The sequence below is a fragment of the Oncorhynchus clarkii genome, chromosome 20 (genome assembly GCF_045791955.1).
Source record: "Oncorhynchus clarkii lewisi isolate Uvic-CL-2024 chromosome 20, UVic_Ocla_1.0, whole genome shotgun sequence".
Classification (NCBI taxonomy): Eukaryota; Metazoa; Chordata; class Actinopteri; order Salmoniformes; family Salmonidae; genus Oncorhynchus; species Oncorhynchus clarkii.
In genome coordinates this window covers 71,898,080-71,914,974 of record NC_092166.1, presented here as the reverse complement: position 1 = coordinate 71,914,974, position 16,895 = coordinate 71,898,080, and the positions used below count along the sequence as shown (strand labels likewise).

At 42.3% G+C, this 16,895-nt stretch overlaps 1 protein-coding gene across 1 annotated transcript in view; it reads left to right on the top strand.

Moving 5' to 3' along the window:
• LOC139376870 (integrin alpha-9-like) overlaps positions 1-16,895 on the top strand; it is a 141,692-nt gene that overhangs the window by 44,573 nt on the left and 80,224 nt on the right. The window contains exons 11-14 of the mRNA XM_071119835.1: positions 4,213-4,307; positions 5,711-5,801; positions 8,711-8,756; positions 11,404-11,558. Of these exons, the coding sequence (XP_070975936.1) occupies positions 4,213-4,307; positions 5,711-5,801; positions 8,711-8,756; positions 11,404-11,558 (387 nt within the window). The remainder of the gene's footprint in view (positions 1-4,212; positions 4,308-5,710; positions 5,802-8,710; positions 8,757-11,403; positions 11,559-16,895) is intronic.

Below are 16,895 nucleotides of genomic sequence, written 5' to 3'. Positions count from 1 at the left end.
GGAAAGTAGGGCATTGCAGTAGTCTAACCTAGAAGTGACAAAAGCATGGATACATTTTTCTGCATCATTTTTGGACAGAAAGTTTCTGATTTTTGCAATGTTACGTAGATGGAAAAAAGCTGTCCTTGAAATGGTCTTGATATGTTCTTCAAAAGAGAGATCAGGGTCCAGAGTAACGCCGAGGTCCTTCACAGTTTTATTTGAGACGACTGTACAACCATTAAGATTAATTGTCAGATTCAACAGAATATCTCTTTGTTTCTTGGGACCTAGAACAAGCATCTCTGTTTTGTCCGAGTTTAAAAGTAGAAAGTTTGCAGCCATCCACTTCCTTATGTCTGAAACACATGCTTCTAGCGAGGGCAATTTTGGGGCTTCATCATGTTTCATTGAAATGTACAGCTGTGTGTCATCCGCATAGCAGTGAAAGTTAACATTATGTTTTCGAATGTCATCCCCAAGAGGTAAAATATATAGTGAAAACAATAGTGGTCCTAAAACGGAACCTTGAGGAACACCGAAATGTACACTTGATTTGTCAGAGGACAAACCATTCACAGAGACAAACTGATATCTTTCCGACAGATAAGATCTAAACCAGGCCAGAACTTGTCTGTGTAGACCAATTTGGGTTTCCAATCTCTCCAAAAGAATGTGGTGATCGATGGTATCAAAAGCAGCACTAAGGTCTAGGAGCACGAGGACAGATGCAGAGCCTCGGTCTGATGCCATCAAAAGGTAATTTACCACCTTCACAAGTGCAGTCTCAGTGCTTTGATGGGGTCTAAAACCAGACTGAAGCATTTCGTATACATTGTTTGTCTTCAGGAAGGCAGTGAGTTGCTGCGCTACAGCCTTTTCTAACATTTTTGAGAGGAATGGAAGATTCGATATAGGCCGATACACAATGCTACAGATGTCTCAAGATTTAGGGAGCGTGCAATTGACATGCTGACTGCAGGAATGTACTTCAGAGCTGTTGCCAGAGAATTTCATTTCTCTACCATAAGCCACCTCCAACATCGTTTTAGAGAATTTGGCAGTACGTCTAACCTGCTTCACATCTGCAGACCATGTGTAACCACACCAGCCCAGGACCTCCACATCTGGTTTCTTCACCTGAGGGATTGTCTGAGACCAGCCACCCAGACAGCTGATGAAACTGTGGGTTTGCACAACCGAAGAATTTCTGAACAAACTGTCAGAAACCGTCTCAGGGAAGCTGATCTGCGTGCTTGTTGTCCTCACCAGGGTTTTGACCTGACTGCAGTTTGGCATCGTAACCGACTTCAGTGGGCAAATGCTCACCTTCGATGGCCACTGGCATGTTGGAGAAGTGTGCTTTTCACAGATGAATCCCGGTTTCAACTGTATCAGGCAGATGGCAGACAGCATGTATGGTTATGTGTGTGGCAGTGGGGTTATAAGTTATGGACAAAGAACAATTGCATTTTATCGATGGCAATTTGAATGCACAGAGATACCATGACGAGATCCTGAGGCCCATTGTCGTGCCATTCCTGCGCCGCCATCATCTCATGTTTCAACATGATAATGCACTGCCCCATGTTGCAAGGATCTGTACACAATTCCTGGAAGCTGAAAATGTCCCAGTTCTCACCAGACCTGGATACATCTAGCATGTTTGCGATGCTCTGGATTAACGTGTACGACAGCGTGTTCCAGTTCCCACCAATATCCAGCAACAGACATAAATCAATCAATCAATCAATCAAATGTATTTCTAAAGCCCTTCTTACATCAGCTGATGTTACAAAGTGTTGAACGGAAACCCAGCCTAAAACCCCAAACAGCAAGCAATGCAGGTGTAGAAGCACAGTGACTTGGAAAAACTCCCTAGAAAGGCCGGAACCTAGGAAGAAAGCTAGGGAGGAACCAGACTATGAGGGGTGGCCAGTCCTCTTCTGGCTGTGCCGGGTGGAGATTATAATAGAACATGGCCAAGATGTTCAAATGTTCATAGATGACCAGCAGGGTCAAATAAAAGTAATCACAGTGGTTGTAGAGGGTGCAACAGGTTAGGACCTCAGGAGTAAATGTCAGTTGGCTTTTCATAGCCGATCATTCAGAGTATCTCTACCATTCTTGCTGAGGTATGGGACAACATTCCACATGCCAGAATAAACAGCCTGATCAACTTTTTGCCAAGGAGATGTGTTGCGCTGCATGAGGCAAATGGAGGTCACACCAGATACTGACCGGTTTTCTGATCCACACCCCAAATATTTTTTTTAAGGTATACGACATGACCAAAAGTATGTGGACACCTACTTGTCGAACATCTCATTCCAAAATAATGGGCATTAATATGGAGTTGGTCCCCTCTTTGCTGCTATAACAGCCTCCACTCTTCTGGGAAGGCTTTCCACTAGATGTCGGAACATTGCTTTGGAGACTTGGTTCCATTCAGGCACGAGCATTAGTGAGGTCGGGCACTGATGTTGGGTGATTAGGCCTGGCTCGTAGTCGGTGTTCCAATTCATCCCATAGGTGTTCGATGGGGTTGAGGTCAGGGAAAACCATTTCTGTATGAACCTGTATGAACCTCCCTTTGGTCCTTCCCCAAACTGTTTCCACAAAGTTGGAAGCACAGAATTGTCTAGAATGTCATTGTATGCTGTAGCTTTAAGATTTCCCAACACTGGAACTAAGGGGCCTAGCATGGACCATGAAAAACAGCCCCAGACCATTATTTCTCCTCCACCAAACTTTACAGTTGGTACTATGCATTGGGGCAACCCAGATTCATCCGTTGGACTGCCAGATGGTGAAGTGTGATTCATCACTCCAGAAAACATGTTTCCTCTGCTCTAGAGTCCAATGGCTTTACACCACTCCATCCGATGCTTGGCATTGCGCATGGTGATCTTAGGCTTGTGTGCGACTGCTCGGCCATGGAAGCCCATTTCATGAAGCTCCCGACGAACAGTTTTTGTACTGACGTTCCTTTCAGAGGCAGTTTGGAACTCAGGAGTGAGTGTTTCAACCAAGGACAGTTGATTTTACGTGCTATGCAAATCAGCACTCGGTGGTCCCATTCTGTGAGCTTGTGTTGCCTACCACTTCGCGGCTGAGCTGTTGTTGCTCCTAGACATTTCCACTTCACAATAACAGCACATACAGTTGACCTGGGCAGGACAGACATTTTACTAACTGACTTGTTGGAAAGGCGGCATCCTATGACGGTGCCACATTGAAAGTCATTGAGCTCTTCAGCAAGGCCATTCTGCTGCCAATGTTTGTCTATGGAGATTGCATGACTGTGTGCAAGATTTTATACATCTGTCAGCAGCGGGTGTGGCTGAAATAGCAGAATCCACTCATTTTAAGGGGTGTCCACATACTTTTGTATATATAGTGTATCTGTGACCAACAGATGCATATCTGTATTCCCAGTCATGTGAAATCCATAGATTAGGGCCTTTATTTCAATTGACTGATTTCCATATATGAACTGTAACTCAGTAAAATCTTTAAAATCGTTGCATGTTGCGTTTATATTTTTGTTCTGTGTAGTTATTAGTAAGAAGCTATTTCAGGCTATCAATCAAGTTAGAGGAGCTAGCTTGTCGAACTATCTTAGCTGGCATGCCTGCTGGGTTGGTAGACTTTAGAAAAGCTAAATGTACTGAATAATACTCACATTCCTTTCAATCTTTTAGCAGAGAAGCATATTTAGTTTCTTTAAAAAGAACCACACAGTGTTTAATAGTCACATGTACAGGGTTGCAGGTGTGATTGCAGGGTACAGTGAAAATCATATGATGAAAAGTTGACCGCTCAAGAGGTATGCTCAGATATTAATTATGTGTAATGATTATGGCTATAGATTGCAGGAAAAAGCTGTTTCAGGTGTTTGAAAAATGCTAAATTCTCCAACTTACGGATGGGGTGCCTAACCCATTCAGGTCACCCCCTAGCGATCCTCACATACTTTGTGCCCCCTCAGATTTTTAGGGTGCATGACGACACTGTTTCTATTCATTTAATTTCTATGGTCCTGACACACACAAAGCAACTTCTTGAACAGCAGTTGGAATCCAGTCTTGTTGGTTCTTAACTTTCTTGTTAATTTTCTGTAGACGAGCAATACTGAACTCTTTCCCTCTGTGTGATTGTCTTTGTCTCTCTCTCTCTCTCTCTCTCTCTCTCTCTCTCTCTCTCTCTCTCTCTCTCTCTCTCTCTCTCTAGATGTGGCCATAGGAGCACCCAAAGAAGATGACTACGGTGGAGCAGTCTACATTTACCATGGCGATGCCACAGGAATCGTCAACAAATATTCTATGGTAAAGACACTTTCAATGGTTAGACACAACAAGTAATCAGCACAAGTCTTGGGTTGATAATATGCCACCATCATAGGCTCTTTTGGAGGAAGAGATACTAGAAAGTCAAGAGACAATTCATCTTAAACCAATTGAGATATTATGTCCCCTGTGTTTAAGACCAACAACATAAAATATCATCTTCATCTGTTTTTAATTTCTAGTTTAGTCCACCCACACACACATTTGTTTTACAAACAGTTGATTCCCATTCGCAATCCTATTTTCCCTAACCCTTAACCTAACCTTTAACCCCAAACCACTAACCCTAATCTTAACCCTAAACCACTAACCCTAATCCAAACCCTAAATCACTAACCGTAATCCTAACCCTAACTCTTAAACCTAACCCCTAAACCTAAAATAGTATTTCCTCTTGTGGGGACCTGCAAAATGTTCTTAATATTCCTTGTTTTACTATCCTTGTGAGGACTTCTGGTCCCCACAAGGATAATGAAACCAAACACACACACTGCATTGTGTTAGCAACAAGGATAACATCACAGCTCCATCTGTGTTGACACAGCAGCACTATTACTCTCTGTCTGCATCTCAAATGACACCCTATTCCCTATAGTACAATGTTTTTGACCAGAGCCCTATGTGCACTAAATAGGGAATAGGGTTCCATTTGGGAAGCATCCTCTGACTAACGTGTCATAAAGACCCAGGTGGTAATGTTATCCTGGGAAGAGATTTTCCACTCATCTAATACGAACACACACATACACACACACAGGAGTGTGTTTTCAATAGCTTGGAAGCCAGACCAAAAGATCCCCACAATGGATATTAGCCCCATGAAACAATATTATAGAGTGTGAGTCCCAAATGGCACCCATATATAGTGCACTACTTTTGACCAGAGCCAATAGGTCCCAGGTCAAAAGTAGTGCACTGCATAGGGTCCCATTTGAAACAGTCACAGTAGTTCATCATTTCTATTTACTGAGATACAGGATGAGGTGAAATGTAAAAGTCCACTTCCCTCTCAAACCGTAGCCTTGCTCAGTGTTGTTGGTAGATTAAAGCTCAGACAGTGGTCTGTTATAGTAGCAGTAACAGACACAGTTGTCTGTTATGGTAGCAGTAACAGACACAGTGGTCTGTTTTAGTAGAGGTAGCAAAAACATGCTTGACTGTTGTGAGACAATGTGATGCTGATCCATCCTGCTACAGTAATGTGTTCGCTAATGTTAATCTGTCAGATCAGTCTGCGTGTGTGTGTGTGTACTTGCGTGCGTGTGTGTGTGTGTGTACTTGTGCGTGCGCATGTGTGCGTGTGTGTGTGTGTGTGTGTGTGTGCGTGCGTGTGCGTGCGTGTGTGTGTGTGTGTATTCTCACGTTTATATAATTCATTGCAGAGGCTGTCTGGACGGAGTGTAAACCCCGCCTTCCAGATGTTCGGCCAATCAATATCTGGCAATGTGGACATGGACGGCAATGGATATCTAGGTACTGTCACAATATACAGTACATAGAATGAAGAATTGGCGTGCTCAACTGAAAAGTTTGTAGTAACAAAAACTATTTGGGTGCCAGATTCAAAAGGGATACACTGTTAAAAAAAAAAAAAAAAAATATTCTTAAAGATTAACTTAAATAATATTTCAGTGAGTGCAGGTTTTTCCTTTGTACAGTACAAAACAGATGATACAACGTAGCCAACACTAGGTTCAGGGTTAATGATGTACGTAGAGCTCTACTAGCCAACATAGGTTCAGAAGTTAACTTCTTGATGTTCTTCCCATCCCGTTAGCGGGATCATTTTCGTCAACCGCTGAATTGCAGAGCGCCAAATTAAAATTAAATTACTACAATATTTAATTCATGAAATCACAAGTGCAATATAGCAATCCACCTGGCGTGTCAGGTGATCCAGGTAATCCACCTGGTGTGTCAAATTTCAAAAAAGCTTTTCGGCGAAAGCATACCAAGAGTTTATGTAAGGACATCTTTCTCAGCAGACAAAACATTACAAACAGCTAGCAGCCAAGTAGATTGGTCACGAAAGTCAGAAAAACTATAAAATGAATCGCTTACCTTTGATGATCTTCAAATGTTTGCACTCACGAGACTCCCAGTTACACAATAAATGTTCCTTTTGTTCCATAAAGATGATTTGTATATCCAAAATACCTCCATTTGGTTGGCGCGTTATGTTCAGAAATCCACAGGCTCGAGCGGTCACGACCGGGCAGACGAAAATTTGGAATAGTATCCATAAAGTTCGTAGAAACATGTCAAACGTTTTTTATATAAATCCTCAGGTTGTTTTTACAATGTATAATCAATAATATTTCAACCGTACTGTAGCTTCTTCAATAGGAGAGAGAGAGAAAATGTCTGCTCCAAGCTGTTGCGCATGCAAAACGCTGCTGGCACCCAGCCATCCAATGACGCAATGTGATCTTTCTCGCTCATTTTTCAAAATAAAAGCCTGAAACTGTGTCTAAAGACTGTTCACACCATGTGGAAGCCACAGGGAATCTGGTTGATATCCCTTTAAATGGAGTGAAGGCAGGCAATGGAACAGAGAGCTTTCAGGAAAAACAGCACTTCCGGGTTGGATTTTCCTCAGGTTTTCGCCTGCAATATCAGTTCTGTTATACTCACAGACAATATTTTGACAGTTTTGGAAACTTTAGAGTGTTGTTTATCCTAATCTGACAATTATATGCATATTCTAGATTCTGGGCCTGAGAAATAGGCAGTTTCATTTGGGTACGTTTTTCATCCAAACATCCAAATACTGCCCCCTACACTCAACAGGTTAATGATGTATGTAGGGCCTACAGCTCCACTAGGTTCAGGGTTAATGATGTACGTAGGGCCTATAGCTCCACTAGCCAACACTAGTTTCAGGGTTAATGATGTACGTAGGGCCTACAGCTCCACTAGCCAACACTAGGTTCAGGGTTAATGATGTAAGTAGGGCCTACAGCTCTACTAGGTTCAGGGTTAATGATGTACGTAGGGCCTACAGCTCTACTAGGTTCAGGGTTAATGAAACACTTGGAGCCTACAGCTCAACTTCATGTTGTTATTGTAAAAGAGAATGTGTTCTCAATATCCTACCTGGTGAGATTTAGGTTAAACGAATATATCAAACGAGCTCGGATCGAATCAGCAGACAAAGTAAAGAATGTCTGCAGATTCGAATGTGGTGTTATTCATGCCTTCTCCCACTTGTTCACCTGTCTGTTTGACTCTGAGTGGTCCCTGGTCATTCGGTTAGATTCCTGTCTGTCTGACTCCGAGTGGTCCCTGGTCAGTCGGTCAGACTCGTGATGCTGAGGCATGTTGTTTACTGCATTCCACATCAACAGGGGACATTCAGAACTAGAACAGTAAACAACAAGTATGAGGACTCCATTGTTAAAGCGCAACTGAAGGCAATAAACTTCATTGGTTGAAAACAGCCCATGTGGCATCAATATTAGTCAGAATAATTTATTCTAGTGTCAAAATTGACTACAATGTGTAAATAGAATAAATTTGGTCATAGTCAGTCTCATTCAAAACTGAGATGTGCAAGATAATTAGGAAAAAATGGTGGATCACGGAATGGGTACTGTGTAGTAGGTTTCCTTGGTTTCCCACAGCTAGCAGCACCCAAGTAATCATAAATTTGGAGCGCAGCTGCACATAGCCCGATCGTAATGCCCGTGAACAATTTGGTTTGACATTCGATATCCCTATCGGGCTAGTTAGGGACCATCATAAATTACACAATTTACATGGGACAATATTTACAATTGTCAATAGCTAAACATTTCAATGACTTAAAAATCTCAAACCAACTATAAATTGTAGAAATTAATATACAAATGTTGCAATCATTTAATGAGACAACTAAAAGGCGTGTAACATGGAAATATTGTCCCATTTACATTGTGTAATGTATTGACAGTCCCTAACTGGCCCGGAGATAGTCTATCCAAAGACAAACTAACTTTGCCACGGTCGCTCACCAGCCGGCTGAAGCTAATTGGCGAAAGAAGTTTGCTAGCCCTAGCTAGCCAAGGCGACATTAAGATACCAGACCTGGTTAGACTGTTTCAAGTTATCTAGATGGGTGAGTGACTGTAACTGTGTACTGTTTTGGCAGAGTGAATGTACAAACGCTTGCCACGTGAGATATCACACACGCGAGAGACACCCACATTAAACAACATCCCCAGTACTCTCATTTGGCTTCAGTCATGGTTGCTGCATATATTAATAAGCAAGCTAAAATAACGGCCAAATCAGTAAGTTCAGCCCCCTTTTAATGATAACCTTTGTGTATTGTGCCATATATTCAAAGAAGGATAAATCTGCACTAACTTAGGTTTCGCTCATTGGTTGTTCTTTCATTACAGACATTACCATTGGTGCTTTTATGGCTGATAGTGTGGTGTTATTGAGGTGAGTGGTTGTATTGTTGAAGTTGGAATGTAATATATTTTGGTGTTACACGAATAGTGGCTTTGTTTCACTGTCCATGCCAGCATACCACTTTGAATGTGTGCACAATACATTGTTTTATTCTAAGAGTTAACTTATGCTTCTGTGGATATTGGAAAAGAGCATACAGTGGAACATAGTATGTTTTTCATCACAGAAAGACATTAATGCCAAGCTGTGTCCACTGCAGTACCATGTTCAACATGTTGTTTTGGTTGTAAGTCCGTTGACACCATGTTGTATTGTATTCATTGTAGGTCTATTGACACCATGTTGTAGGTCTATTGACACCATGTTGTATTGTATTGGTTGTAGGTCTATTGACACCATGTTGTATTCTATTCATTGTAGGTCTATTGACACCATGTTGTAGGTCTATTGACACCATGTTGTATTGTATTGGTTGTAGGTCCATTGACACCATGTTGTATTTTAATAGTTGTAGGTCCATTGACACCATGTTGTATTGACACCATGTTGTATTTTAATAGTTGTAGGTCTATTGACACCATGTTGTATTGTATTGGTTGTAGGTCTATTGACACCATGTTGTATTCTATTCATTGTAGGTCTATTGACACCATGTTGTAGGTCTATTGACACCATGTTGTATTGTATTGGTTGTAGGTCTATTGACACCATGTTGTATTTTAATAGTTGTAGGTCCATTGACACCATGTTGTATTGTATTGGTTGTAGGTCTATTGACACCATGTTGTATTCTATTCATTGTAGGTCTATTGACACCATGTTGTAGGTCTATTGACACCATGTTGTATTGTATTGGTTGTAGGTCTATTGACACCATGTTGTATTTTAATAGTTGTAGGTCCATTGACACCATGTTGTATTGTACTGGTTGTAGGTCTATTGACACCATGTTGTATTGTATTGGTTGTAGGTCTATTGACACAATGTTGTATTTTAATAGTTGTAGGTCCATTGACACCATGTTGTATTGTATTCATTGTAGGTCTATTGACACCATGTTGTATTTTAATAGTTGTAGGTCCATTGACACCATGTTGTATTGTATTCATTGTAGGTCTATTGACACCATGTTGTATTTTAATAGTTGTAGGTCCATTGACACCATGTTGTATTGTATTGGTTGTAGGTCCATTGACACCATGTTGTATTGACACCATGTTGTATTTTAATAGTTGTAGGTCTATTGACACCATGTTGTATTGTATTGGTTGTAGGTCTATTGACACCATGTTGTATTCTATTCATTGTAGGTCTATTGACACCATGTTGTAGGTCTATTGACACCATGTTGTATTGTATTGGTTGTAGGTCTATTGACACCATGTTGTATTTTAATAGTTGTAGGTCCATTGACACCATGTTGTATTTTAATAGTTGTAGGTCTATTGACACCATGTTGTATTGTATTCATTGTAGGTCCATTGACACCATGTTGTATTGTATTGGTTGTAGGTCCATTGACACCATGTTGTATTTTAATAGTTGTAGGTCCATTGACACCATGTTGTATTGTATTCATTGTAGGTCTATTGACACCATGTTGTATTGTATTGGTTGTAGGTCCATTGACACCATGTTGTATTTTAATAGTTGTAGGTCTATTGACACCATGTTGTATTGACACCATGTTGTATTTTAATAGTTGTAGGTCTATTGACACCATGTTGTATTGTATTGGTTGTAGGTCCATTGACACCATGTTGTATTGTATTGGTTGTAGGTCTATTGACACCATGTTGTATTGTATTAGTTGTAGGTCTATTGACACCATGTTGTATTGTATTAGTTGTAGGTCTATTGACACCATGTTGTATTGTATTGGTTGTAGGTCTATTGACACCATGTTGTATTGTACTGGTTGTAGGTCAATTGACACCATGTTGTATTGTATTGGTTGTAGGTCTATTGACACCATGTTGTATTGTATTGGTTGTAGGTCCATTGACACCATGTTGTATTGTATTGGTTGTAGGTCTATTGACACCATGTTGTATTGTATTAGTTGTAGGTCTATTGACACCATGTTGTATTGTATTCATTGTAGGTCTATTGACACCATGTTGTATTGTATTGGTTGTAGGTCCATTGACACCATGTTGTATTGTATTAATTGTGGGTCTATTGACACCATGTTGTATTGTATTGGTTGTAGGTCCATTGACACCATGTTGTATTTTAATAGTTGTAGGTCTATTGACACCATGTTGTATTTGAATAGTTGTAGGTCTATTGACACCATGTTGTATTGTATTGGTTGTAGGTCCATTGACACCATGTTGTATTGTATTGGTTGTAGGTCCATTGACACCATGTTGTATTGTACTGGTTGTAGGTCAATTGACACCATGTTGTATTGTATTGGTTGTAGGTCCATTGACACCATGTTGTATTTTAATAGTTGTAGGTCTATTGACACCATGTTGTATTTTAATAGTTGTAGGTCTATTGACACCATGTTGTATTGTGTTGGTTGTAGGTCTATTGACACCATGTTGTATTGTATTGGTTGTAGGTCCATTGACACCATGTTGTATTGTACTGGTTGTAGGTCAATTGACACCATGTTGTATTGTATTGGTTGTAGGTCCATTGACACCATGTTGTGTTTTGTCTCTAGGTCCCGACCGGTGATCACTGTGGACGTGTCCATCTACCTACCTGTCTCCATCAACATCTCTGTTCCTCAGTGTCACGAGGGACCACAGCACCTCAACTGTTTCAACGCTACAGTCTGCCTGCTCTTCAGAGGAAAACACCTGCCTGGACAGATAGGTGAGCACAACTACAGCATAACTACAGCAGACACACAAAATAATGTACAACGCACTTAAGTTGAGAGAGTGGTATGTTTGAAATGGGACCCCTTAAATGCCTTGTTTTAGTAGTTAGAACAAGTAGACTATATTGTAGTGGATTATTCAGAGCGATTTGTGAATGTGCCACTGAATTGTGTCATTCCATGATGTAGCCTTTGGCCAATGGATGCTGCCTATGGTTGTAGTTCTCCTTCAGTCTACTAACAACAGCTGGTGCACGAAATCTAAGGAAGTCTCTACATTTTGCTCGCTTGAAGTACAGTATATTATGATAAATTGCAGGCCACACTACTTGCCTAGAGAGTTCTAAGCTATACTTTTCATGGCTGTTTATTTACCACCCCAGACAGATGCTGGCACTAAGACCGCACTCAGCCAGCTGTATAAGGAAATAAGCAAACAGGAAACCACTCACCCAGAGGCGGTGCTATAGTGGCCGGAGACTTTAATGCAGGGAAACTTAAATCGGTTCTACCAAATCTCTATCAACATGTTAAATGTGCAACCAGAGGGGGAAAAATTCTAGATCACCTGTACTCCACACACAGAGATGTGTACAAAGCTCTCCCTCGCCCTCTATTTGGTAAATCCGACTACAACGCTATCCTCCTGATTCCTGCTTACAAGCAAAAATTAAAGCAGGAAGTACCAGTGACTCGGTCTATAAAAAAATGGTCAGATGAAGCAGATGCTAAACTACAGGACTGTTTTGCTATCACAGACTGGAACATGTTCCAGGATTCTTCCGATGACATTGAGGAATACACCACATCAGTCACTGGCTTTATCCATGAGTGCATTGAGGACGTCGTCCCCACAGTGACTGTACGTACATACCCCAACCAGAAGCCATGGATTACAGGCAACATTAGCACTGAGCTAAAGGGTAGAGCTGCCGCTTTCAAGGTGCGGGACTCTAACCCGGAAGCTTACAAGAAATCCCGCTATGCCCTGCGACGAACCATCAAACAGGCAAAGCATCAATACAGGGCTAAGATTGAATCATACTACACTGGCTCTGACGCCCGTCAGATGTGGCAGGGCTTGCAAACTATTACAGACTACAAAGGGAAGCACAACCGCGAGCTGCCCAGTGACACAAGCCTACCAGATGAGCTAAATCACTTCTATGCTCGCTTCGAGGCAAGCAACACTGAGGCATGCATGAGCGCATCAGCTGCTCCAGATGACTGTGTGATCACGCTCTCCATAGCTGACGTGAGTAAGACCTTTTAAACAGGTCAACATTCACAAGGCTGCGGGGCCAGACGGATTACCAGGACGTGTGCTCCGGGCATGTGCTGAGAAACTGGCATTTTCAACATGTCCCTGATTGAGTCTGTAATACCAACATGCTTCAAGCAGACCACCATAGTCCCTGTGCCCAAGAACACAAAGGCAACCTGCCTAAATGACTACAGACCCGTGGCGCTCACATCCGTAGCCATGAAGTGCTTTGAACGGCTGGTAATGGCTCACATCAACAACATTATCCCAGAAACCCTAGACCCACTCCAATTTGCATACCGCCCAAACAGATCCACAGATGATGCCATCTCTATTGCACTCCACACTGCCCTTTCACACCTGGACAAAAGGAACACCTATGTGAGAATGCTATTCATTGACTACAGTTCAGCGTTCAACACCATAGTACCCTCAAAGCTCATCACTAAGCTAAGGAACCTGGGACTAAACACCTCCCTCTGCAACTGGATCCTGGACTTCCTGACGGGCCGCCCCCAGGTGGTGAGGGTAGGTAGCAACACATCTGCCACGCTGATCCTCAACACTGGAACTCCCCAGGGGTGCGTGCTCAGTCCCCTCCTGTACTCCCTTTTCACCCATGACTGCATGGCCAGGCATGACTCCAACACCATCATTAAGTTTGCTGACGACACAACAGTGGAAGGCCTGATCACCGACAACGACGAGATAGCCTATAGGGAGGAGGTCAGAGACCTGGCCGGGTGGTGCCAGAATAACAACCTATCCCTCAACGTAACCAAGACTAAGGAGATGATTGTGGACTACAGGAAAAGGAGCACCGAGCACGTCCCCATTCTCATCGACGGGGCTGTAGTGGAGCAGGTTGAGAGCTACAAATTCCTTGGTGTCCACATCAACAACAAACTAGAATGGTCCAAACACACCAAGATAGTCGTGAAGAGGGCACGACAAAGCCTATTCCCCTTCAGGAAACTAAAAAGATTTGGCATGGGTCCTGAGATCCTGAAAAGGTTCTACAGCTGCAACATTGAGAGCATCCTGACCGGTTGAATCACTGCCTGGTACGGCAATTGCTCGGCCTCCGATCGCAAGGCACTTCAGAGGGTAGTGCGTATGGCCCAGTACATCACTGGGGCAAAGCTGCCTGCCATCCAGGACCTCTACACCAGGCGGTGTCAGAGGAAGGCCCTGAAAATTGTCAAAGACCCCAGTCATAGACTGTTCTCTCTACTACCGCATGGCAAGCGGTACCGGAGTGCCAAGTCTAGGAAAAAAAGGCTTCTCAACAGTTTTTACCCCCAAGCCATAAGACTCCTGAACAGGTAATCAAATGGTTACCCGGACTATTTGCATTGTGTTCACCCCCAAACCCTCTTATACGCTGCTACTCTCTGTTTATCTTATATACATACTGTGCCTTGCGAAAGTATTCGGCCCCCTTGAACTTTGCGACCTTTTGCCACATTTCAGGCTTCAAACAGAAAGATATAAAACTGTATTTTTTTGTGAAGAATCAACAACAAGTGGGACACAATCATGAAGTGGAACGACATTTATTGGATATTTCAAACTTTTTTAACAAATTAAAAACTGAAAAATTGGGCGTGCAAAATTATTCAGCCCCTTTACTTTCAGTGCAGCAAACTCTCTCCAGAAGTTCAGTGAGGATCTCTGAATGATCCAATGTTGACCTAAATGACTAATGATGATAAATACAATCCACCTGTGTGTAATCAAGTCTCTGTATAAATGCACCTGCACTGTGATAGTCTCAGAGGTCCGTTAAAAGCGCAGAGAGCATCATGAAGAACAAGGAACACACCAGGCAGGTCCGAGATACTGTTGTGAAGAAGTTTAAAGCCGGATTTGGATACAAAAATATTTCCCAAGCTTTAAACATCCCAAGGAGCACTGTGCAAGCGATAATATTGAAATGGAAGGAGTATCAGACCACTGCAAATCTACCAAGACCTGGCCGTCCCTCTAAACTTTCAGCTCATACAAGGAGAAGACTGATCAGAGATACAGCCAAGAGGCCCATGATCACTCTGGATGAACTGCAGAGATCTACAGCTGAGGTGGGAGACTCTGTCCATAGGACAACAATCAATCAAAGTATATTGCACAAATCTGGCCTTTCTGGAAGAGTGGCAAGAAGAAAGCCATTTCTTAAAGATATCCATAAAAAGTGTTGTTTAAAGTTTGCCACAAGCCACCTGGGAGACACACCAAACATGTGGAAGAAGGTGCTCTGGTCAGATGAAACCAAAATTGAACTTTTTGGCAACAATGCAAAACGTTATGTTTGGCGTAAAAGCAACACAGCTGAACACACCATCCCCACTGTCAAACATTGTGGTGGCAGCATCATGGTTTGGGCCTGCTTTTCTTCAGCAGGGACAGGGAAGATGGTTAAAATTGATGGGAAGATGGATGGAGCCAAATACAGGACCATTCTGGAAGAAAACCTGATGGAGTCTGCAAAAGACCTGAGACTGGGACGGAGATTTGTCTTCCAACAAGACAATGATGCAAAACATAAAGCAAAATCTACAATGGAATGGTTCAAAAATAAACATATCCAGGTGTTAGAATGGCCAAGTCAAAGTCCAGACCTGAATCCAATCGAGAATCTGTGGAAAGAACTGAAAACTGCTGTTCACAAATGCTCTCCATCCAACCTCACTGAGCTCGAGCTGTTTTGCAAGGAGGAATGGGAAAAAATGTCAGTCTCTCGATGTGCAAAACTGATAGAGACATACCCCAAGCGACTTACAGCTGTAATCGCAGCAAAAGGTGGCGCTACAAAGTATTAACTTAAGGGGGCTGAATAATTTTGCACGCCCAATTTTTCCGTTTTTGATTTGTTAAAAAAGTTTGAAATATCCAATAAATGTCGTTCCACTTCATGATTGTGTCCCACTTGTCGTTGATTCTTCACAAAAAAATACAGTTTTATATCTTCATGTTTGAAGCCTGAAATGTGGCATAAGGTCGCAAAGTTCAAGGGGGCCGAATACTTTCGCAAGGCACTGTAGCCACTTTAACTATACATTCATGTACATACTACCGCAATTGGCCCGACCAACCAGTGCTCCCACACATTGGCTAACCGGGCTATCTGCATTGTGTCCCACCACACGCCAACCCCTCTTTTTATGCTACTGCTACTCTCTGTTCATCATATATGCATAGTCACTTTAACCATACCCACATGTACATACTACCTCAATAAGCCTGACTGACCGTTGTCTGTATATAGCCTTGCTACTCTTATTTTCAAATGTCTTTTTACTGTTGTTTTATTTCTTTACTTACCACACACACACACACACATACTTTTTTATTTGATTTTCTCCACACTATTGGTTAGAGCCTGTAAGGAAGCATTTCACTGTAAGATCTACACCTGTTGTATTCGGTGCACCTGACAAATAAACTTTGATTTGATTTGGTCTAGTCTGGTTATAATCCAGCCAATAGGTGTTGACTGTTTAGATGTGGTCCTAGTTGGTTGTTTAGGTCTGATCATGGTGTTCTGAGTGTTTAAGTGTTTGGTCATGGTTATCGTTTGACTCTTTAGGTGTGTTCATGGTTGACTGTTGTTTGGATGTGGCCACAGTTGGGTGTGGTCGTGTTAAGCACCCCTCAGGACAGGGAAATAACTTGCTGTTTCATTACATAATGAGGAGCAGGTCCAGGGCCAGGCGTAACAGGAGGAATAAGGGTCCTCTGTTCTCTTCTGTTTGACTGTTTGGCACGACCAGTGGAAAGTAGTTCTGCACTGCAACACCTCGTGTCTTTCTGTTTGGTGATGATGCCCGGTAGTGTATGTATGTGTGTGTGTTTCTGTTCTGTTTGGTGAAAACGCCTGGGCTGGTAATGAACACTCAACGCCCCTTTCCGCCTGACAGGGTGAGGTCATGGAAGGCACCCCCTCACACACACAAACACGCATACATGCATGCACATACACACAAACCATGGCGCAAGCAACACACCGAGATGCATACACACACACACACACGAGATGCACAAATTCACACACCCACACACACAGTAC